At 37.7% G+C, this 25,777-nt stretch overlaps 1 protein-coding gene across 7 annotated transcripts in view; it reads left to right on the forward strand.

Annotated features, from left to right (window-relative positions):
• The first annotated feature begins 52 nt into the window (after positions 1-52).
• CENPK (centromere protein K) overlaps positions 53-25,777 on the forward strand; it is a 50,919-nt gene continuing 25,194 nt past the window's right edge. For 2 of the 7 annotated variants that reach the window (XM_055112346.2, XM_003827428.6), the window contains exons 1-6: positions 53-159; positions 1,683-1,784; positions 8,196-8,345; positions 10,594-10,650; positions 11,508-11,580; positions 20,273-20,319. In XM_055112346.2, the coding sequence (XP_054968321.1) occupies positions 8,235-8,345; positions 10,594-10,650; positions 11,508-11,580; positions 20,273-20,319 (288 nt within the window). In that variant the 5' untranslated portion in view covers positions 53-159; positions 1,683-1,784; positions 8,196-8,234. The remainder of the gene's footprint in view (positions 160-1,682; positions 1,785-8,195; positions 8,346-10,593; positions 10,651-11,507; positions 11,581-20,272; positions 20,320-25,777) is intronic. The other 5 variants (XM_008952772.6, XM_008952770.6, XM_008952771.6 and 2 more) reach the window with 4 other exon arrangements.

Raw genomic sequence — 25,777 nt, forward strand, 5'->3', positions numbered from 1 at the left:
GCAGCGGCGCAGTCTTCTGTCAGCGTCCGAGCGAGTTTCGGGATTGGCTGGGGTGGGAATGAGCACATCCAATGGGCATGCAGCGCGCGCAGAAGTCCGGGGCTGGCAAGCGCTTCCTGCGCAGCGCCTAGGCGACCTGGAGTTTGTGAAGCTGTGATGGTAAGACCTGGGCCGGGGATGTTGATATAACGGTTGAATCTTGTGGAGCTCCAGTCCTGAAGGTGAAACCCTTATCGCCGGCCAATTAGATACCTGACTTCCCAGCCGGGCTTTGAGTCCCGTTCTTCTCGGCTTCCCGCGCGCCAACGCAAGCTCCATAACCTCACCAATATTTAGAGAAAGATGGAAGGGTGGGGACAGAAGGAAGTGGTTAACTCGCGGGTTTCCTTTCAGATGCACTAAACATGTTTTCTCTCCTGACCTTTATTCTTTCACACACTCACTGAAGAAGGTGGTGAGTGCTTGTTACTGTTTCTGGGGGTGGGGTGGAGAAGCAGCTACTTCAAATAACCAAAAGACCTAGGGCAGAACGGGTCACCCTTCTTTCTTCTCTCTGGTATAGGATTTCATCTCCTAGCAGTCATCTGAACTCTTTCTCCTCCTCCTCATCTGTCTTCTTCATTTTTAAAAAATTAGGTAAAAAGCACATAACATAAAATGTATTATCTTAATCTCTTTTTTAAAAAATCAAATACAGCTTGTCAAAATGACCTCCGTAAAACACTTCTTTTTTTTCTCTGCAATTACTTTTGCACCAACCTAATAAAATCCTCGTCGTAAATCTCTTCTCTACTTTTGCCTTGAGATAGGCACCACGTACAGGGAAGGAACTGCCCCCCCATAGTAGGCACTTTATTTTATTTCAAAGGTTCCCATTATTTGACCATTCTACCTAGCAAGTCTCATTTCTTCTCTGCCCTCTGCTCTCATCAGACTACTTTCTTTTGTGTCTCACAAATTTCCCCTGTTCGTTCTTGCCTCCTACTCTTATGTTTTTATGCTTGAAAGCATCTCCACAGCGATTTAGCCTTCATGTTTACAGCTTCTCATCTTTCAGAGACCATGGCAATAATGAGGATGAAGATGATAATGATAATAATAATGTAGCTAGTTAACATTTATTAAGCATTATTATGGACTAATTCCTTCCGGGTTGGTTTTTCTAACCTTCCCTATCCTGAATTCCGATAGTACTTGCAGGTAGTGTTGTATACTTTACCATTTCATAGCACTTCTGACTACCTGAAATTATATCATGTATTTAGTTATCCATTCATTTATATTGTCTGCATGAGAATGGAAGCTCTACAAGTACAAAGACTTTTTCATCTACACAGCTAAAGCCAGTGTCTGACCAATGGCACACATTAACATATTTGTTGAATAAATGAATGTATTTTAGAATTATGTGGGTATATTTTGCTTATTTCATGTATATTAATCTTTTCCCAATTAATAGTGCGAGTTTCTTTAAGTATAGTATTATCCCTAAATAAAGAGATGCTGTTTTTCTTCAATAAATGATTAAGTATTGTAGTCCTAACTGGGGACCTCAAAAAGTTCACTTGTTCCCTTTCCAGGAAGATAGGTTTAAGGATACAAAATGTGGGAAAGGGAAAAGTTCAACTCTTAAGTGTGTGTGTGTGTGTTTTAATTAAACAACTGAAATTTATTTCTCACAGGTCTAGAGGCTGGAGATTCAAGATCTGGGTGCCATCATTTTCTGATTCTGTTGATGACCCTCTTCCAGGTTACATACAGCTTTCATCTTGCATCCTCAAGTGGTAGAGAGCAAACTCTTAAATGTTTCTATATGTTTTTATTCTACTGCCACATTAAATCGCCAAGCCAGATAATTTGTTGAATATTTATCCCTCACCCTCCGCCCCCACCACACGTGCAGAGTTTTGCATTACTTTTGCATATTGATAATGTATTTTAGTGGTCAGTAAAGAAATATTTGTTTGACTTTTTCGCTTAAAAATATTCTAAAATTCATGATGACTGACTTTGGCTTTGTGAACTTAAACTGTATCTTATGGGTATAGCAGGTGAGATTTTCAGCCTTCTACTAGTTGACATTCAGATTGTTAATAGCTAACACTGATAAAGCTCTTTATATGCTAGCTACGGTGCTTATATATATATGTATATATACTCATTTAATTGTCATAACCCTAGGGAGTATTTAATATTATCTTCATTTTATAGGAAAGGAAACTGAGGCATAGAAAGTTTAAGTGACTTGCCCAAGTCTCATAGCTTTTAAATATCAAAACAGATTTAAACCTGTATAGTCTGGTTGCAGAGTTCATACCTTTAAATTTTTTTTTTCTCTAAGTAATGTGCCAGTAAACATAATTGTATAGACTTATGCAGACATATCTATCTTTAGGATTATTCCTAAGAATAGAACTTCTGGGTCACAAGAAATGCATGTAAAATTTTGATGGATATTATCATACAAAGTGATTGTTCCACCAACAGTGCAAGCCTCTTATTTCACATGCTTGCCAGTATTATCTCTTACCAATTTTACATTATTGCCATTCTGAATGAAAATTAATGCTTGTTTAATTTGGATTTTCATAAATTATATATGAGCTTATGAATGTACTTTTTCTGTATTTAAAAGGTATTTGTTTTTTCTTTGAATTCCTCATTTGTGTTCTTTGCCAGTTTCTATTGAATTGTTTTTGTTGTTTACCTTTTTATTGTAAAAATGCAGACACAAAATAAACGTAAAGTTTACTAATTATTATGAGGTGAACACCCTTACCATCATGCTAGTCAAAAAATAAAACTTTGATAATTACCTCAGAAATCTCTCCATTTGGCCCATCCCAGCCACAACCCTTTTCCCCCTTCCACTCTTCCTCCAAAGTAATTGGTAACCTGCCTTTTTTGGTAATCTTTTTTAAATTTTTTTTAATGGTGAGTTGTTTGGTTTCTTCTTATGAATTTGTAGGCACTTGTTATATATTAAGGAAATTAGGTCTTGGGTTGCCATATATATTACAAGTATTTCTCCTAGGTTTGGGGGTTTTAAATTTTAACTTTGTTGATGAGATGTTTGTCCATGCAGAATTTAAAAAAAAAATTTTGGTGTAAAGATTTTACTTAGTTTTGCTTAGAAAGGTGTTTCCTAATCTAAGATTTTAAAAGTTTCTGTGTTTTCATCCTATTTTTTTGTGATTTCTATTTTGGGTTTTTTGAGGGAGTGAGGAATGACGTAAAGATTCAGGTATGAATTTAGACTTATTTTTTTCTCCGCAAATACTATAAATGTTAAAAAAAAATGAGGAAGATTTATATGGACCAAAATATACATTTAAAAAACAGTATTATATATAAAATATATATCTATTTGGATTATTTTTTTCTCCTTGATTTTCATTGTCATCTCTGTCATGTGTCATGTGTCCATATGTATGTGAATATAGAAAGTCAAGAAAGGCTTTGTATTGTGTTCCATTGCTCAATTTGCCTATTTATGTGCCAATTCTACATTGCCATAATAGTGTAGGGTATGTCCTCCCATCTTATTTTTCATGAGGATCTTAGGCTAGTTTTGGCCCTTTGTGCTTCCATGTAAATTTTACAATTTGCTTGTCAAGTCCCATAAAGAGAAACAAAAACTTTCAGGATTTTGGTTAAGATTCAGTAGCTCAACTTGGGGGAGAATTAACGTCTTTACAATGTGGGTCTTTCAGTCCATGAATATGAAGTATCTTTCCATTTATTTAGGTCTGCCTTAGAACTTCTCTGTTAATAAGTTATTGATTAAGCAGTATAAAATGCAGAAGTTCCATATGAATAAAGATATTGAGGAGGGGTATTCTGATTTGCGTTTGATGTGGGGTAGACATCCTCATCATTCTTTATTGCACTGTCTACCTCCTTAAAATTGCCCAGTTTTGAATCTTATGCCACCAGACTCTAATCCCCTTCCATTCTTTGGAGGAATCATCTAGCAAGATTGTTTTACTCACCCTCATTCCTTGAAGATTTTTAGCTCCTGGCTCACTGTTGCCCTTTGCAGTACTACTATCATAATTCTTAGTGATTTTAATATCCTTATAGATGATCCAATAACTTGGCCTCTCTTTTTCTTGACCTTCTCTCCCCTAGTGATTATGTTCTCTCTCTTGTCTTAGCTACTTATTCCTATGGCCATTCTTTCACTTTGTCCCTGTCTGTACCTGTGGTGCTACACCATAGAAGAAAACATACAACCATGCTCTGGTTTTACTTTAAACTCATGATACCAATCTCAGGTGAGCCTGTAATGCTACTACTGAATAATCCTGTAACTTTATCCTCTCCCATTTTTTAATATATCTGTTTTATACATCTCTTTTCCTGTGCTCTTAAACTTGCGGTACTTTCTTCCCATCCTTTCATAGCTGATGACCGTAGTTACCATTTTACTGAGAAAAGAGAAACAATCCACATAGAATTTCTACAAGTTCCTAGCAACACGTCTACTTACCTACCTGCATCTACACTCTTGATATTCTGATGACCCTCCCATTAAAATGGATGAACTGCATGTCCATTTATCTTAAGCCAACCCCTCTACTTATGTACTAGATCCCATTCTTTCTTCTCCCCTTTCTCTCTTGTATTAGCAACATTTCCTTCTTTTACTGTACCATATAAAGATGCTATATTTTTTCCCATCTTTAAAAAAGAAAAAGTCTCTTTTAACCCTATATCTCCCTCCAGCTACTAACTGTCTTTCTCTCTTGTGCTTTAAAGAAAAAAAAAATGTGTGTGTGTGTGTGTTTTCTTTTTGTTTGTTTTGTTTGTTTGTTTTTGGTATGGTCTTACGGTCTTGCTTTGTCACCCATGGTGGAGTGCAGTTGTGTGATCGTGGCTCACTGCAGCCTCAGTCTCCTGGGTTCACTGGGCTCAAGTGATCCTCTCACCTCAGCTCCTGAATAGCTTGGAATACAGGCATGTGCTGCCATGCCTGGCTAGAGAAAAAGTTCTTGAAAACGTTTCATATACTTAATATTTTTAATTCCTTGCCTTCCATTCTTTCTTGAATCCACTCCAATCAGATTTTTATTCTTGCCATTCTTCTAAAACTACTCCTATGAAGGTTATCTGTGGCCTTCATTTTTGTATGTTTACTCCAAGAAAATTGTTTTAATAAATTACCCCAGAATGTAGAGGTGTAAAACAACTATTTATTACGCTCATGAGTTTTGTGCATTAGAAATTCAGACAAGACACAGCAGGAGCAGCTTCTCTGTTCCACAGTATCTGGAGCCTTGGCTAGAAGATCAAAGCCTAGGGGCTTAATTGTCAGAAATGATCGTGCGTATGTCTGGGAGTTGATACCAGCGTTTGTCTGGGAACCTCAGTTCCTTTCCTCATGGACTTTATGTTGATCTCTTCCTTTTGTGCTACTTTGGGCTTTCTCATAACATGGTGCCTGGGTTGCAAGGGTGAGTGTTCCAAGACAGAGAAAGCCAGAAGTTAGCTATTTTGCCTTTTATGACTTAGTCTTGAAAGTCATGTGGTGTCATTTTCATTGTATTCTCTTTATAAAGACAGCCACAAAGTCACACTCAGTTTCAGGGGGAGAGGAAAAAGACTCTGTCTCTTGATGGGGAATGATGAAATATTGCTGTGACTATTTTTAGAAAAAACAGTTTGCTCCTCTATATTACTAAATAAATTGTCAATTCTCTGTAATTTACTTGACCTGTCTCCAGTGTTTGACAGTTATCATTCCTTCCTTGAATACATTCTTGGATTTCAGGGTATCATGCTCTTGATTTTCCTCTTAACTTACTGAGTGCTCCTTCTCAGACTATTCAGTTGGTTCTTACCTCAATAGCTCCTGGCCTGAAGATCTTCTCATTTCTAGCTGCACACTCTTCCTTTTCTTATTTCACCTATCCTCACAACTGTAAGTACAGTCATGTGTCACTTAACAATGGGGATATGTGTTGAGAAATGCATTGTTAGATGATTTCATCATGTGAGCACAAACCTAGATGGTATAACCTACTACATACCTAGGCTGAATACTGTAGGTAATTGTAACAGAATGGTATTTTTGTATTTAAACGTTTCTAAACATAGAAACGGTACAGTAAAAAAAATGGTATGAAAGACAAAAAGTGGAACACCTGTCTAGGGCTTTTACCATGAATGTAGCTTATAGGACTAGAAGTTGCTCTAGATGAGTCAGTGAGTTGTGAGAAGATGTGAAGGCCTAGGACATTACTGTACCCTACTGTAGACTTTGTAAATACTGTACACTTAGGCTATACTAAATTTATTTTTTTAATTATTCAATAATAAATTAACCTTAGCTTGCTGTAAGTTTTTTGCTTTATCTTTTTAATTTTTTAACATATCAACTCTTTCGTAAAATCAGCTTAAAACATAAACATGTTGTATAACTGTGCAACAATATTTTCTTTCTTTTTTTATTTTCTAATTTAGAGACAGAGTTTGTCTCTGTCACCCAGGCTGAAATGCAGTGGTGTGATCATAGCTTACTATAACCTTGAACTCCTGGACTCAAGCGATCTTCCTGCCCCTGCCTCCTGAGCAGCTCGGGCTACAGGACTGGGCCACCTCACCCAGCTAATTTTTAAATTTGTTTTATAGAGATAGGGGTCTTACTTTGTTGCCAGGCTGTTCTGGAACTCCTGAACTCAAGTGATCCTACGACCTTGGCCTCCCAAAGTGTTGTGATTACAGGTGTGAGTCACTGCACCTGGCATAGTTTATGTTTAGAAATGTTTAAATACAAAAATACCATTCTGTTACAATTACCTACAGTATTCAGCCTAGGTATGTAGTAGGTTATACCATCTAGGTTTGTGCTCACATGATGAAATCATCTAACAATGCATTTCTCAACACATATCCCCATTGTTAAGTGACACATGACTGTACTTACAGTTGTGAGGATAGGTGAAATAAGAAAATATTTCTTTTTTTCTGGCTAATTTATTTATTTTTATTTTTTACTTTTTTAATTTCTTTGTTAAGAACGAAGACACAAACACATTAGCCTAGGCCTAAGGCAAGGTCAGGATCATCAAGACATCAGTAGGCAATAGGAATTTTTCAGCTCCATTGGAACCACTGTTATATGTGCAGTCTGTGATTGACCAAAATGTCATTATGTAGTGTGTAAGTCTTATCTGTGTGATGATGGCTGTCAAATTCATATTGCTAGCTCAAAACTTTGCTTTCAACTGCAGACATGTATATCTAATTGCTTAATCAGCAGCTCCAATAATTGACACCTCAAATGTAGCATATCCTAAACTGAGTTTTTAATCAGCACTTCTCCCATGTTTGCCAAATCTGTTTCTTTTACCATCTTTCTCACCTCAGTAACTGGCAACGTAATAATTCACTTCTCTCTGACAGTCCATATACATGCTGTTAAGAAATTCTGTTGGCTCCATCTTGAAAATATATCCAGAATGGGACATTCTGTGCTGCTTCTATCAATATTATCCTGGTCTACATCTTGCTTGGGTCATTGCAGTAGCTTTCTAATTGGTTTTCCTGCTTCTATCCTTACTGCCTGTAGTTAACCAGAGTTGTATTGTTAAAATGTAATTCAAATGATTCATTCCTCTGTTTAAAACTAATTGCTTATCATCTCAAAGTCCTTAAAATAGCCTACCAAACCCACATGATCTCATCCCTATTGTCTCTCTGACCTCATATTCTACTCTGTCTTACTTAATCTGCTGTAATCACACCAGCTCCTTCACTACTGTGGAAACATGGCAGTCATATTCCTGCATCAAGGCCTTTGCACTTGCAGTTCCCTGTGCCTGGACCCTCTGCTCCTGTTCATCCTTGACCTCATTTCTTTATCTTCTTCATGTCTTCTTACTCAGTTGTCAATTTCTCAGTAACCTTATATGACCACCTTATTTAAAATTATATTGTCCTTGCCCTAGCATTTCCTATGTTTCTTCCTTGTCTTTTCTCCATGGCACTTATAAATCATTTGATATACTACACTATATATATGTTTTATTTTTTATTTTATTGTCTGTTTTCCTTACTTAGAATAAGGTTCACGGTAGGAGGGATTTTTGTCTATTTTGTTCATTGCTATATTCTTACCCCCTAGATGAGTATCTGGCAGGTAATAAGTGTTCAACCAATACTGCTGAATGAATAAATATTTTTTGCTTTAGTTTTTCTTATAAGGCTAAAAATTCACAAAGCATATATCAATGAATCAGGAGGATCTAGATCCGGATAGTACTACAGATGTGGGAGATGTTACAAATACTGAAGAAGAACTTATTAGAGAATGTGAAGAAATGTGGAAAGATATGGAAGAAGTAAGTTTCAAAAGATAGAAGTGATAGTTAATGTAAGATTTAAATCAACTTCAATAATAAATAGACTCAGGAAAGAAATGATTGTGCTAGTTTCCAAAAGCCATTATGTATGATAAATATTTATATAGCTTTTAGACCTATAAGCATTCATTCAAGAAACTTTACACTAGATGAGCTATAGAAAGAAAAATTTTGGCAATCCATGTTCCCAAGGAGATTACCATCTTATGGAAACAACAGCCATTATATTATGTTGTAATACAATATTAGATGTATTGTAGAAGTACAAAGACTATACTTAGGAGGAGTGCTAAACCCGGTGAAGGGGTCAAGGATAGCTTTCTGAAAGAGTTAATTACTGGGCCACGCCTGTAATCCCAGCATTTTGGGAGGCCGAGGCTGGGGGATCATGAGGTCAAGAGATTGAGACCATCCTGGCCGACATGGTGAAACCCCATCTCTACTAAAAATACACAAATTAGCTGGGCATGGTGGTGTGCACCTTTAGTCTCAGCTACTCGGGTGGCTAAGACAGGCTGAGACAGGAGAATTGCTTGAACCCAGGAGGCGGATGTTGCAGTGAGCCGAGATAGTGCCACTGCACTCTAGCCTGGTGACAGCAGAGTGAGACTCCGTCTCAAAAAAAAAAAAAAATAATTACTGGTTTCATTTCTAAAGGATAATTAGGAGTTAGCCTGTAAAAGTAGAAGAGGTATACAAAGCATAAAGAAGAAAATGTGTAAAAACTGAGAGAGTTGACAGAACATTAAATAGAATGTTATGGATAATGTAAATTAGGAGAAGGACTTCTGGGGTAAGACTGGAGAAGTAATCAGGGACCAGAACATAAAGGATTTTGTTGAGTGTGTACTATGGGGAGCCACTAAAAGATTTTAAGTATGGAAGTGACATGATCAGATATGCAGTTTGGGAAAATTACTCTGGTGTTTTTGAAGAAAATAGAATGCAGAAGAGTAAGACTACAGATAGAAAGCATTTAGGAAGCTCTAGTAATAGTCCTGGTAAAAGGTAAGGAAGCCCTAAGTATTGTCATTGCAAGTAGAAGAGTGGATTCAAAGATAAACAGGTAGGATTAGAAGTTAATTTATGTGCAATGGGAGGGAAATATGGTTAGTTTCAGGTTCCTGGTTTGGGCCGTTGGGTGGTTGATGGGATTATTTCCCCAAATAGAGAATATAGAAGTGGGAAGAACACATAATTATGAGTGAAAACATAAATTAATTTAGAAAATGTTGTTTGAAATATATGTACTTTTTCTAAGTTGGTGAGATAGAACTGCCTTTGGTACACTAGAGTATGTTGGTGAAAATTTGTTCTACTTAAGGCAAGCTTGTCCAACCTGCGGCCCAGGATGGCTTTGAATGCAGCCCGACACAAACTTTCTTAAAGCATTATGGATTTCGATTTCTTTTTTTTTTTGGCTGATCAGCTATTGTTAATGTATTTTATGTGTGGCCCAAGATAATTCTTCTTCTTCCAGTGTAGTTCAGGGAAGCCAAAAGATAGGGCACAGATATTTTTAGCATCCTATTCTTCCCAGTAAAGTTTCAGAACTGGTCAAATTAGTGAGGTTTTTCTCTTTTCTTACAATTATTTTTAACATAAATACTTGGTACTTTATATTATTAATGTATTTTCATGATAATTTTTATAATCCCCCCACCTTTTTATTTTTTGCTTCAGGTATTTTTTCAGTATAGAAGTTTGGATTTTAAAATGACTTAAAATTTGTATAGAGAAATGCTGCATTACAAATGAGCAGAAATAGAATTTACTCGTATTTTTATCTCATATAATCATCATGAACAGTTTTGGACTTTTTTAATGGCACAGAAACAATGTCTCCTGAAGGCTTTATTTATTTTCTTAGGATTTCTTAGGATCTGAACTATCTTCTTACTTGTTATTTTTCTATAGTGCTTTCCCTCTTATTTTTTTATCTCCCACTTTCCAATTATCTGACTTATAATTCATTCTAGCTATTAGTTTTTGGGTTTTTTTTTTTCCTCTTCATTCTAATGTCTCTTTTTACTTGTGATGTATTCACCTTGGGACTTGTTTGGCTGCCTTAATTGTCTTACATAGTGAGGAATTTCAATAAACTCTTCTCCATCAGATGTTTGTGCTTTAGAAGAGTGTTATATTGGCCTGGTAGAAAAGGGGAGGGGAAGGGAATTTTCTGTGAATTATCATGTGTGACTTGCCTTTTTTTACTTTTTAAATCAAGTGTCAGAATAAATTATCACTTATTGGAACTGAAACACTCACCGATTCAAATGCTCAGGTATGAATCTTCTTTTTCTTCCTAAAAAATACAAGGTAAGTGGAATTCATTGTATTTTGGAAAATAAATATGTGTGTCTATATTTTTCTCAAGTTTAATACCTTTGTTAATACCTGTATGCTTAATCATTTGGAAAACTTCTTACTCTTCCTGCTTTAAGAGTTGAAAGAATATTCTAAAAACTTTCTAGAACAAGCTATTATAAATAAGAGAGTATTTTCTTTATTATTTGTCCTTTAGCAACTATACATATATTTAACAACTGAGTAAATTGCTTGCTAGTTGCTATTACGCTGCCTTGTTAAAATTAGAACAAAGACCAGCCTGGCCTACATGGCAAAACCCCGTCGCTACCAAAGTACAAAAAAATTAGCTGGTCTTGGTGATGTGGTCATATGATCCCAGCTACTCAGGAGGCTGAGGCGTGAGAATCACTTGAACCCAGTAGACGGAGGCCGCAGTGAGCTGAGATTGTGCCATTATACTCCAGCCTGGGCGAAAGAGTAAGACTGTCTCGAAAAAAAAAAAAAAAAAAGAACAAAGACTGCTAACTTTGTGTTAGGTATAATAGTCACAGATATTTTACTATCTATGTCGAATCTGAATTGATTTTACTCTTGGCCTAAAAAAAGGACTGACATTCATTATAATAATCAGAATTATGGAATTGCTGTAGGAATAGATCAGTGGATCAGTGAAACAGATTAATAATTAAAATAAAGTTGCCTCTGGAGCAGCGTGAGAGTTAGGGATGCCAACCCCCTGCAAAGTATTAAAGTATTAAGAATGTTTATATTTTCATCTATGAATAGGTATGAATAGTCCACAGAAAATGACTTTGTTTTCTTCTTTTTTAGCTATCATTGTTAATTATGCAAGTAAAATGTTTAACCGCTGAACTCAGTCAATGGCAGAAAAAAACACCTGAAAGTAAGATTCTTATTTTAAGTTTGAATTTTTTGTAAACCTATTAATAGCAAATTAATTTAATAATTGTAGGAAAAATTACAAGATCCATTTGGCCTTTTTGAAATTGCCCAAATTTCATTGATACCAAGAAGCCACTTTTTTTTCTATGATTTTGTACTTCTTTTATTATTATTGATAAACATATCTTACATTAGATTATAATAAGCTTGATTATGGAGACGTTATTATAGCTATTATGTTATCCTCATAGACACTGCCTTATGCTCGCTAGAAATGGTAAATTGTTCCTTTTTTTTTTTTTTTTTTTTTTTTTGAGACAGGGTCTCATCGTGTTGTCCAGGCTGGAGTACAGTGGCACAATCATGGCTCATTGCAGCCCTGATCTCCTGGGTTCAAGTGATCCTCCTACCTCAGCCTCCTGAGTAGCTAGGACTACAAGTGTGTGCCACCATGCTTGGTTAGTGGTTGGTTTTCGTATTTTTTTGTAGAGACGGGGTTTCACCATGTTACCCAGGCTGGTCTTGAACTCCTGGGCTCAAGGGATCCTCCTGCCTTGGCCTCTCAAAGTGCCTGGATTACAGGTGTGCCAGTGATTTGTTTCTTAATGAATGCAATTTACCTAGTGGAAGAGAAAAGTTATAAAGTTAATTTATTTTAGATACTTACACAAAAGGGCCACATAGTTTGTATGATGTCTTCTGTCTTGTCCAGCTGGTGCCAACTATATTTTTGTCTTCAGTTAGGAAGTAGAAGACAGCATAAAAATTTATAATTGTGATACTCCACTAGTACATTTTTTTTTTTAAATGTGAGAGCTTAAGTTTCTCTATGCAATATACATCTATACAGGCACATCTCATTTTATTGTGCTTCACTTTATTGCACTTTGCAGACACTCTATGTTTAACAAATTCAGTTTGTGGCGAGCCTGTGTCACATTTTGGTAATCTCACAGTATTTTAGACTTTTAAGTCATTATTACATCTGGTTGGGGGATCTGTGATCAGTGGTCTTTGATCTTACTATTTTAATTGTTTTGAGGAACCACAAGCTGCACCTGTGTAAGACGGTAAATTTAACCAATAAATGTTGTGTGTATTCTGACTGCTCTGCTGACCAGTTGTTCCCCCATCTCTCTCCCTCTCCTTGGCCCTCCCTTTTCCTTAAAACACAAGAATATTGAATTTAGGCCAATTAATAACCCTCCAATTGTTTCTAAGTTTTTAAGTGAAAAGAAGAGTTGCACATCGATAACTTTAAATTAAAAGCTAGAAATGATTAAGTTTCATGAGGAAGGCATGTCAGAAGCCAAGATAGGCCAAAAGCTAGGCCTCCGGCACCAGTTAGCCAAGTTGTGAATGGAAAGGAAAATTTTTTTTTTTTTTTTTTTTTTTTGAGATGGAGTCTCGCTCTGTTGCACTGCCCTCAGGCTGGAGTGCAGTGGTGTGATCTCGGCTCAGTGCAGTCTCTGCCTCCTGGGTTCAAGCGATTCTCCTATGTCAGCATCCCAAGTAGCTGGGATTGCAGGTGCATGCTACCACACCCAGCTAAGTTTTGTATTTTTTTATTAGAGACAGGTTTCACCGCGTTGGCCAGGATGGTCTTGATCTCCTAACCTCGTGGTCCACCTGCTTCAGTCTCCCAAAGTGCAGGAAAAATTTTTAAAGGAAATTAAAGGTATTGCTCTAGTGAACACACAAATTATGAGAAAACAGAATAGCCTTATTGCTGTTATAGAGAAAGTTTTACTAGTCTACTTAGATGATCAAACCAGCCATCATTCCCTAAGCCAAAGCGTAATCCACAACAAAGCCCTAGCTCTTTTCAATTCTGCAAAGGCTGAGAGAGATGAGGAAGCTGCAGAAGAAAAGTGTGAAGCTAGCAGAGGTTGGTTCATGAGGTTTAAGGAAAGAAGCCATCTCCATAACATAAAAATGCAAGGGAAAGCAGCAAGTACTGAGGCAGAAGCGTCAACAAGTTATCCAGAAGATCTAGCTAAGTTACTTGAAGGTGGCTATGCTAAACAGCAAATTTTCAATGTAGACAGAACAGCCCTCTATTGGAAGAAGATGCCATCTAGGACTCTTATAGTTAGAGAGAAGTTGATGCCTGGCTCCAAAGCTTCAAAAGGACAGGTTGACTCTCTTGATAAGGACTAGTGCAGCTGGTGACTCTGAGTTAAAACCAACACTCATTTATCATTCCAGCAATCCTAGGGCCCTTAAGAATTATACCAAATCTACTCTGCCTGTGCATTGTAAATGGAACAGTAAAGCCTGGATGACAGTACACCTGTTTATAGCATGGTTTACTGAATAGTTTAAGCCCACTGTTGAGACCTACCACTCAGGAAAAAAAAAAAAGATTCCTTTCAAAATATTACTGCTCCCCATCTCTTCACTCAACAGCTCTGATGGTGATGTACAAGGAATTTAATGTTCTCATGTCTGTTGATGCAACATCTGTTCTGCCGCCCAGGGACCAAGAAGCCACCTCAACTGAAGTCTTATTATTTAAGAAATACACTTCATAAGGCTATAGCTGTCATAAGTCCTCTGATGGTCTGGGCCAAAGTACATTGAAACCTTCTGGAAAGTATCCACCATTCTAGATGCCATTAAGAACATGTGTGATTTATGGAAGGAGGTCAAAATAACAACATTAACAGGAGTGTGCAAGAGGTTGGTGCTAACCCTCATGGATGACTCTGAGGGGTTCAAGTAACTACAAATGTGGTAGAAGTATCTAACTAGAATTAGAAGTGGAGTCTGAAAATGTGGCTGAATGACTGCAATCTCATGATAAAACTTGAACAGATGAGGAGTTGCTTCCCATGGATGAGCAAAAAAGTGGTTTCTTGAGATGGAATCTACTCCCAGTGAAGATGCTTTGAACACGGTTGAAATGACAACAAAAGATTTAGAATATTACATAACCTTTGTTGGTAAGGCAGTGTCAGGGTTTGAGAGGAGTGACTAATTTTGAAAGAAGTTCTGCTGTGGGTAAAATGCTATCAAACAGCATCTCATGCCACCGAGAAATGTTTTTGTGAAACGAAGAGTCAATCGGTGTGGTAATCTTCATTGCTGTCTTATTTTAAGAAACGGCCACAGCCACCCCAACCTTCAGCAGCCACTAACCTGATCAGTCATCAGCCATTAACACTGAGATAAGGCCTTCCACCAGCAAAACATTACAACTCACCGAAGGCTCAGATTAGGCATCTCAGTTAGCAATTTTTAGCAATAAGGTTTTTTTTAAAATAAGGTATGTACATTTTTAGAAATAATGCTAATGCATAATTTAATAGACTGCAGTATGATGTAAACAACTTTTATATGCACTGGGAAAACAAAAAATTTGTGTGACTTGTTTTGTTGTGATATTTGCTTTAGTGTGGTGGTCTAGAACCAAACTTGGACTATCTCCAAAGTATCCCTGCATATGATATTCTATTTGGATTGTACCCTCTTTTTCTGTATGCCTTCCTGCTTCTTTCTTCTCCCACTCTGTTTTCTTTCCTTTAATTGTTCTCCACCCCATGCTTCCCTTCTTAGTCTTCTTTGTAGGCTTATCATTTCTCTTTCCCAATTATTGAAATTCCCCAGGCCGGGCGCCGTGGCTCATGCCTGTAATCCCAGCACTTTGGGAGGCTGAGGCGGGTGGATCATGAGGTCAGGAGATCGAGACCATCCTGGCTAACACGGTGAAACCCCATCTCTACTAAAAATATAAAAAATTTGCCAGGTGTTGTGGTGGGCGCCTGCAGTCCCAGCTACTTGGGATGCTGAGGCAGGAGAATGGCATGAACCAAGGAGGCAGGGCTTGCTGTGAGCCGAGATCATGCCACTGCACTCCTGCCTGGGCAACAGGGCGAGACTCCATTTCAAAAAAAAAAAAGAAATTCCCCAAGGAGCAATCTTCAGCTGTTTTCTCCTCATTCTCTTCCTATACAATTTTATCCATATTCTTGCTTTAATGACTGTCTTCATGCCAATGTCAGCCATTTTTCCACATCATTGTTACTACCTGTTAGTCATTAATTTGAGCATTTCTAATAGGTGTGTAGTATTACAATTGTGATTTTAATTTGTCTTCAACCGTATGTCTTATTGCCTTTTCAGTAGTATAGTTAGCATCTCAAAAACTGCTCATACTCAAAAAATTTTTTTTTTTTTTTTTTTTTTTGAGACAGTCTTACTCTGTCGCCCAGGCTGGAGTGCAGTGGTGCAATCTCGGCTCACTGCAAGCTCTGTCTTCCAGGTTCAAGCAGTTCTTGTGCCTCAGTCTCCTGAGTAGCTGGGATTACAGGTGCCTGCCATCACGCCTGGCTAATTTTTGTATTTGTAGTAGAGACGGGGTTTTGCCATGTTGGCCAGGCTGATCTCAAACTCTTGACCTCAGGTGATCCTCCTGCGTCAGCCTCCCAAAATTTTGAGATTACAGGTATGAGCCACCACGCCCAGCCTCAAATATTAAAATGTTCAAGTTCTCCAGAGGACCCTATAAGCTATACCAGCATTATATCTTCTTCTCCTGTTTTTATGTGTTATATCTGTAATAATAACTTCCATATGTTCATATTCTCCAGAGGACACTATATACTATACCAGCATTATATCTTCTTCTGTTTTTATGTGTTATATCTATAATAATAACTTCCATATTAGTATACTAGAGCTATCATAACTACTATGGACTAGGTGGCTTAAACAACAGAAATTAATTTTCTCACAATTCTGGAAGATACAAGTTAAAGATCAAGGTGTCAATAACGTTGGTTTCTTCTGAGGCCTCTCCCCTTGGCTTGCAGATGTCCATCTTCTTCCTGTGTCTTCACATGGTCTTCCTTCTGTGTCCTAATCTCCTCCTCTTATAAGGACACCAGTCATATTGGATTAGGGTCAACTCTAATAACCTAATTTTAACTTAATTATCTCTTGAAATACCCAATTCCAAATACAGTCATATTCAAAGGTATTGGGGATTAGGATTTCAACATAGAAATTTGGGGGTGGGGACACATCAACCAATAACAATTTATAAATCTATATATTTAAACCAGACTTCTCTGCAATATCAGACTCAAGTATCTTTGTACCTCCTAGGCACCTTTTCCAAAATATTTCATAGACACCTCAGATTCATGAACTGACCTTTTCTGTTTCCTCACTCATTGAATGGAGCATATTTGATCAGCTCCCAATTTAAGAGTCCTCCTAGATTCTTCCTTTTTCATTTTGCACATATAGCATATTTGTTAAAATTAGAACAGCCGGGTGTGGTGGCTCACGTCTGTAATCCCAGCACTTTGGGAGGCCAGGGCTGGTGGATCACCTGAGGCGGGGGGCAGGGGAGAATAGAACAAAAACTTTAGAACTAGAACATATAACTAGTTACTAAATATCGAGTCCTACTGTCACAGATTTACTTCAGGTTTTCATCACCAGTCCATTAGATTATTATAACAGACTTTTTAATCTCTTGACCACAATGGGTTTCCCCCACCCTGGCAATGATAGAAGTTTTCAAACTTAAAGAAAAGTTTAAAAATACATATATATAGAGTTAACTGTAGTAAACTCAGAGACCAGATTCTACAGTTATCAACATTTTCTCAATCTTGTTTTAGGCTTTTTTGGAGTGGCTTTATATAACATACATTTATTATCTCACAATTTCTGTAGTTCAGGGGTCTGAGGACATTTATTATTTCCCAGTTTCTGCAGATAGGAGTCTGGACACAGCTTAACTGGGTCCTCTGCTTAGGGATTTCATGGCTGCAATGATAGATTCTCCTCAAAGGCTTGAGGAGGGATCCATCTCCAAGCTTACTGAAGTTGTTGGCAGAATTTATTTCCTTGTGACTGTAGGATTTATGGTAGCTTTAGTCCATGTTTTTGTTCTTTCTATTGTTCTTCCTTCCTGATCTTCTAAAATTCCTTTTATTGTTTCTGTTTCAAGAACTTCCTTGAGCCGTTCTTTTAGAGTTGGTCTGCTGGTGACAAATCGTCTTAGTTTTTCTTTATCTGAGAATTTCTTGATTTCTCTTTCATTCCTGAAGGATATTTTCACTGGATGTGCAATTCAGGGTTGTTTTCTTTTAGCACTTAAAAATGTGCCACTTACCTCTGCCTCCCTTGGTACTGATGAGAAATGTGCTGTCATTCTGATCGGTTTTGCTTTATAGAGAAGGCGTGTGTGTGTGTGTGTGCGCGTGCTTTGAGGACTTTTTCTTTGTCTTCAGCCTTTAGAAGAATAATTATGTTGTACCTTAGCCTGGATTTCTTTGGCTTTATCTTACTTAGGAGTCACTCAGATTCCTGAATGTGTGGATTTATGTCTTTTGCACAATTTGAGAACTTTTTAGCTATCATTTGATGTATTTTTTTAGCAACTCCCCCCACCTTCTTTCTCCTTTCCTGGAATTCCGATAACATGAATGTTAGACCTTTTGTTACGGTTACCCAAGTCCCTCAGGTTTTGTTTAGTTTAAAGAAAATTTTTTAATTGTGGTAAAATATAAAATTTACAATTTTAACCATTTTTAAGTGTATAGTTCACAGTAGTGTTAAGTACATTCACATTTTTATGCAGTGTATCTTCAGAACTTTTTCATCTTGCAAATCTGAAACTCTATACACATTAAACAACAACTCTCCTTTTCCATCATTTCCCAGCCCTGGCAACCTCAATTCTACTTTCTATTAATTTGATTAGTTTAGATACCTCATATAATGGAATCATATAGTATTTGTGTTTTTGTGGGTGGCTTATTTTAGTTAGTGTAATATCCTCAAAGTTCTTCCATGTTGTAGCACATTAGAATTTCCTTCCTTTTTTAAGGCTGAATAGTATTTCATTGTATGTATATACCACAGTTTGCTTATCCATTCATCTGTCAACGGAAACTTCGGTTGCTTCATAATTTCATTACTGTGAATGTGAGTGCTGCTATGAACATGGATGTGCAGTTCTCTTTGAGGCCCTGTGTTCAATTCTTTTGGATGTCTACCAGAAATAGTGGATCATATGATAGTTCTATTTTAAGTTTTTTGAGGAACCACCTATACTATTTTCCATAATGGTTGCACCATATTTCAATCCCACCAACAGTGCACATGGTTTCAGTTTCTCAACATCCTTGTTAACATTTGTTACTTTCTGTTTTTTTGATAGTAGCTGTCTGCTATGGCCTAAATATATCCCCCAAAATTCATGTTAAAACTTAATCACCATTATGATAGTGTTAAAAAGTGAGGTCTTTAGGATGTGATTAGTGAGCTTCTTATAGAGGTTGAAGGTAGTATCTAGTCTTTTTTTCCCCTTTTGCCTTCCACTATGTGAGGACACAGCAAGAAGACACCATCTTGGAAGCAGAGAGCAAACCCTTCCAAGGCACTGAATATTCTAATACAAACCTATCTATGAAGCACATGTAGAAAGTTCTTCCCTGTTAGAAGGCTTTCTAGAATAGCAGATACCTTTGAAAGTTTTCAGTAGCCTACTATTTGAGAAGTTTCAAATAGCTCTTCATTAGTAAAGGAAAACTTCTAGCATAAGGATTGAACGCATTAAAATTTGCTATACAAAATTACACATTTGTTTCTACTCATCAGGCTGGCAAAAATTTTAGAAGAGTTTGTAATATTTCTTGCTGTTTTTTCTTCATAGCTCATGGAAATGTCTTTAGAAAGGAAGCTGACATTCTCTATTCAGATTCAAAGTACACATTTTATTCTCTGAAATTTCATTTCTGAGAATCTGTTCCATAGAAATGAGAGCACCAGTACATAAAAACGTGTATAAAAGTCTGCTTACTGCATCCTTGTTTGTTATGGCTAGAAACTAGACACAAAGTTAATCTAAAATCAAAGTGTTCAATCAAGAGGGCAATCACACAGTATATTATGGTATATTCATTTTGGAATATCATGCAGCCATTAAAAGTTATGAATTAGACCTATATAGGTCTAGGTTTCCCTGGGGGTTTTATTGAGTGAAAGTAAGATGAATATAATATGTATGATATGACCCCATTCTTGTAAAACCAATGATGATAAAAATAACCCTTTTAAGTGTATGTAAATGTATGTTACATATGTGTACATAGGATATATGACTACAGGGAAAGTATTTGAGGAACACACTATAGATTAGCTTCCCTTTTGAGGGTTTGAAGAACAAAAGAAGAAAAAGGCACTAAACAGTACATAAATAGGATCAAATTTATCTAAAATTATATATAGTTGGCTATATGTGCAAAGATGTTAAAAATAAATAAAATGAAAACTGCACACATTTCATAAAAAGTTGTGTGTTGTCAAGGCAGGTGGATCACTTGAGGTCAGGAGTTCAAGACTGGCTTGGCCAACATGGTGAAATCCCATCTCTACTAAAAACACAAAAATTAGCCAGGCATGTTGGTGGATGCCTGTAATCCCAGCTACTCAGGAGGCTGAAGCACGAGAATTGTTTGAACCAGGGAGGTGGAGGTTGCAGTGAGCCAAATAGCGCCATTGCACTGCAGCCTGGGTGACAAGAGGGAAACTCTGCCTTGGAGGGGAGAAAAAGTTGTATATTATATAAATGGAGATGGAAAGAAGTATCTTAGAAAACCGCAAAATTAAATTCTTGATTTTTGAGAATTAGCTAAATATATGTGTAACTTTGTTTTGTTTTGTTTTTGTAGCAATTCCCTTGACTGAAGACGTTCTCATAACATTAGGAAAAGAAGAGGTAAGCCACTCAATGAATTTGTAGTGACCCCAAATAATTTCTAACTAGATCTATTTTAGATACGTTCATGGCATAAGAAATAGGATAAAACCACTCTAAAACCATATTAAATTTTCTGCTTTTATTTATGTTTTATTGAACATAATATTTGATTTTTTTTTTTTTGGAAACGGAGTCTCGCTCTGTTGCCCAGTCTGGAATGCAGTGGCACAATCCTGGCTCACTGTAACCTCCGCCTCCCAGGGTCAGGCGAGTCTCCTGCCTCAGCCTCCTGAGTAGCTAGGATTACAGGCATGCACCACCATGCCCGGATAATTTTTGTATTTTTAGTAGAGATGGGGTTTCAGTATGCTAGCCAGGCTGGTCTTGAACTCCTGACTTCGTGATCTGCCCGCCTCAGTCTCCCAAAGTGCTGGGATTACAGGCGTAAGCCACCACACCTGGCCTAAAGATTTGAATTTTGAACTCGATTTTTGCATCAGAACTATTACTGAAGTTAGTGGTTATATGTAAACCTTAATCTCATATCTAGTTTTTAGTTAAACTTCACAATAAAAGCAAAATATTAAACATCGCTTAATGACCCCATACATACATCTCTCCTTCTGCTGTGGACTAAATATTTGTGTCTCCCAAAATCCATACGTTGAAATCTATTCCCCAGTGTGATGATATTAGGAGGTGAGACCTTTGGGAGGTGATTAGGTGCTGAGTGTAGGGCCTTCATAAATGAAATTAATGCCCTTATAAATGTCTGAAGAGACCAGTGTCCTCCCCTTCCATCTTGTAAGGACACAACTAGAAGGTACTGTCTATGAAGAGGTGAGCCCTCAGTAGACATTGAATCTTGGACTTCCTAGCTGCCAGAATTGTGAGAAATAAATTTTTATAAGATCTCCAGTCTGTAGTATTTTGTTATAGGAGACTGAATGGACTATGACAGAAAGTTGGCACTGAGAAGTGGAGGTGGTACTATATAACAAATACCAAAAAATTCGGAAGCACCTTTGAAACTGGGTGATCAGTAGTAGAAGGAAGAATTTTGAAATGTGTGCAAAGGCCTACATTGCTGTGAGCAGACCTTTAAAGGCGATTCTGGTGGGAACTGAGGTTATAAGAGAGCTGTAGAGAAAGCCTCAGTTTTCTTAGATAATACCAGAATAGTCCTGAAAAGAATGTTGGTAGAAATATGCACAGTAATGGCCATTTTGATAGGTCTCACCTGGAAAGAAAGAACATGTGTCTAAGGATAGAGAGGAAAAAAAACAAAGTGTTTTTCCTAGTCTCCGTCACCACTCAATACAACGTAGCACCTCTGGTTACCAAAATGTGTGGGGAATTCTCACCAGCAACCAATTCTTTGGCAGATTCTGCAGATGATGATTCTCTCCTACACACCAGTTGGGTGTCCTCTTAATTCACTTCAGTTCTGACACAATCTACTTGGAGGTAACATCAGATCCCACAGGTTGAGCGCTCAGTCCCACATGCCTGACCCCAGTTTCAGATACCAGTTGCCAGTAATAGATTGTTGCCTGTATTCTGACTGGCTATAAATCAGGGGTTTCCGTGATCCCCTCCTCCTCAGGTTTAATTAATTTGCCAGAGCAGCTCACAGAACTGAGAGATAAACTTACTTTCATTTACTCAGGTGTCATAAGAGATATTACAAAGGATACATGGCTGGGCATGGTGGCTCATACCTGTAATCCTAGCACTTTGGGAATCTGAAGAGGATGGATCACTTGAGCCTAAGTGTTCAAGACCAGCCTGGGCAATATGGCAAAAGCCTGTCCCTACAAAAAAAAATAAAAAATCTTCTGTGTGTGGTGGTGTGTGTGTGATGGTGTGTGCCTGTAGTCCCAGATACTTGGAAGGCTGAGGTGGGAGGATTGCTTGAGCCTGGGAGGTTGAGGCTGCAGTGAGCCATGATCACGTCACTGCCTTCCAGCCTGGGCAGCAGAGTGAAACCCTGTCTCAAAAAAAAAAAAAAAAAAAAAAAAAAAAAAAAAAGGATACAGTTGAACAGCCAAATGGAAAAGATGTGTAGGGCAAGTCATGGTGGAAGGGACATGGAGTTTCCATGCCATCTCTGGACATGGTACTCTCCAGAAACTTGCCTGTGTTCAGCTATCTAGAAGCTCCCCAAACCCAGTTCTTTTGGGGTTTTATGGAAGCTTCATTATGTAGGTACGATTGATTAAGTCATTTGCCATTGATGACCAGCTTAACTCTCAGTTCTTCTCCCCTCCCAGAGTTTTGAGGGGTGGTGCTGAAAGTCCTAATGCTCTAGTCAGGTTTTGGTCTTTTTTTATGACCAGCCCCCATCCTGATGTTACTGAGGGGCTCCCAGCCATCAGTCAACTCATGCATATGAAAAGATACCACAATAGGGATAAAGACCAAATATATATTTTACAATATCACAATGTTATTGCACAGTGGAGTAAATATCATTCTTATTATAAAGAGGCAGAGAGCTGAATTGCATTCCTGCCCTAGTGTTTTGTGAAAGATAGAACTTATAGGAATGAAGTTGAATCTTTGAGGAAATATTTAAGAAAAGTATTGAAGGTATGGCTTGGCTTCTCTTGACTGTATAGTAAAATGTGGGAAGTTAAAAATGACTTAAATTGCTAATAAAAAATGAAGCTGAATTTAAATGTTTGAAAAATTGTCAGCCTATCCCTACTGTAAAGAATGAGAAAGGCTGTTTGGGAAAGAACTTAAAGGGTGTGGCCAAATGACCATCTGATAAGGAGATTAGTCAGCCATCTCAACTGAAGACAGGTGCTGTTGTTCAAGACAATGGAAGAATGCAATGTAAGGGCTACAGGAGTCTGTGGGACCTTGGGCCATACTGCCTAGCATGAACTCATTCTCTGCTTCCTATACTTAGACTGTGTTCATCAGTTGCCCCAGGTGCAGCTTCAGTGTGTCTAGGTGTGGCAGAGACTGCAGTGATCACCCTTCTGGAGGGTCATATCTCCTCCAGGGTGCAGAAAGTGCAAGCCAGGGGTAATGGCTGGTTCCACCTGGGTTTTAAAGGAAGGAGCCTCCTGGCAGAGCCTTGAGCTTATGACCTCAGTCCAGGAGAGCCATGGTGCCCAGGCACAGCGATACTGTGAGTGAAGCACAGACAGAGAGCTGCTAGAGGGCCATTTTGCCAAGCTGTGGGAACAAGGATGCTCAGAGCTGTGGGTCCCCAAACACCTGCTCAGCAAAGCTGCAGGGGCAGAGCCACCTGCACCCTAGTGGGCCTTGAAGACAGCATTGAACCAAAGATTATTCTTGGGCCTTAAGATTTAAGGTTTACCCTATTGTGTTGGGAGTTAATTGGGACATGTTACCCCTTCTTTCCTATTTCGTTCTTTTGGAATAGGAATGTCTATCCTATGTTGCTCCCACCATTGTATTTTTGAAGCCCATAACATGTTTGATTTCACAAGTTCACAGTTGGAGATCAATTTGCTTCAAAATCTATTGTACTGTGAATTTTATTCATTTAATTTAAATCATATTTAGATGAGATGTTAGACTTCAAACCTTTGAGTTGCTGGTAGAATAAGTTAAGACTTGTGGCTATTGGGATGGAATGAATGTATTTTTGCATGTGAGGAAGACATGAATTTTCGAGTTTTAAATATGAATGTCCAGACAAGGATCATAGACACTTTCTCAAAACTTAAATGTCAATAATGTCATATTTTTAAAGTGTCAGTTCATAAGGTTAAAATATAGAAGAGAAGATGGAAGCAAACAGAAACTTTTACAAGTTGTAGAGCATGGAAAGAGGTAAGTATGTGCCTAGAGACAGAAATCATGATGAAAAGAGTTTGCCCCCACAAAACTGAAGAAAGTCTTGGGATTTGAAGGAGCCTGTTACTGCAAAACTCAGAGTTCAAGTGTGGAGCTAAAATCAAGGCTATTTCTTTAAAGTCAGAATATAGATGGTTAAATCTTCCTAGCTTACTGTTGCTAACTTCTTACCTATATATCTGAGAACCGGAAGTATATGATATGGAGACATTAAACTAGTGAGGCTCTTGACTCAGGGATACCAGGTTGGGTGGTTAATAGGGGTGGTGTGCAGGTCAAAAGTCAGAAAGATCAAGTTAACATTTTTATTCTGCATGGTGTACTGCTAGTTCCCTCCATCGCTCTGTCTGCAGAGGTCCCTAGTTTTTTATTTTATTTATGAAAAATAAAACGAGGAATGAAGTTGAATCTTTCGCTGAGAAAATATTTAAACGAAGTGTTGAAGGTATGGCTTGGCTTCTCTTGAATGTATAGTAAAAGTGAGAAGAGAAAAATGACTTAAAGAAATTGCTAATCAAAAAAGAACATAGCCTTAGACAGGAGATAAAATATTTTGAAAAGAAAATATTTCTAAGTAATAATATATGGAGTCCCCAGTGAAAAAGTAGGGTGGCCACACATCATAAAGCCTTATTCATAAACATAGCATTCATAGTAAGTTTTTGAGTTTTAAATAGGAATGTCCAGACAAGGATCATACACATCTGTGAAATGTCTCCAAGTTGAAAGACAGAAGTTCAAAACAACTGAACAAAGATGAGCCTCAAGGAGAGACACTTCAGGGAACCAACGAGAATTTAGAGAAATAATACCATCCACAGGATAAGAAAAAATTTTGATCCCACAAAATAACAATGCCATTTTTTTAAAAAAGGACCACTTTACACCGTCTAGGATGGCTATAATCAACAGACAATAACATGGGTTGGTAAAGAAGTACAAAAATTGGAATAGCAATACATTGCTAGTGGCAATGTAAAATGGTATACTATTTTAGAAAGCAGTGTGGAAATTTCTCAAAAGGTAAAAGAGTAACTCTATGTCACAGCAGTTTCATTCCGGATATATACCCAGGAGGAATGAAAACATGTATGTATCCAAACGAAAAGTTACACATGAATGTTCATAGCATCATTTTTCTTACAGGCAAAAAGGGAAAACAACCTCAAATATCCATCAATTAATGAATGAATAAAATGCAATATATCCTAACAGTGACACATTATTGGACAATAAAAAGAAATGGAGTGGAGATACATGCTAAAATATGGATATACCTTGAAAACATGCTAAATGAAAAAAGCCAGCCACAAAAAACTGCTGTCTTAGTCTGTTTTCTTCTGCTATTGCAGAGCATCACAGACTGGATAATTTATTTTTAAAAAGTTTATTCACCGGCCGGGCGTGGTGGCTCACACCTGTAATTCTAGCACTTTGGGAAGCCAAGGTGGGCGGATCACGAGGTCAGGAGAGACCATCCTGGCTAGCACGGTGAAACCCCGTCTCTACTAAAATACAAAAAAATTAGCTGGGCATGGTGGCGGGTTCCTGTAGTCCCACCTACTTGGGAGGCTGAGGCAGGAGAATGGCGTGAACCCGGGAGGAGGACCTTGCAGTGAGCCGAGATCGCCCTACTGGA

This window comes from Pan paniscus, chromosome 4 (assembly GCF_029289425.2).
Source record: "Pan paniscus chromosome 4, NHGRI_mPanPan1-v2.0_pri, whole genome shotgun sequence".
Taxonomy (NCBI): domain Eukaryota; kingdom Metazoa; phylum Chordata; class Mammalia; order Primates; family Hominidae; genus Pan; species Pan paniscus.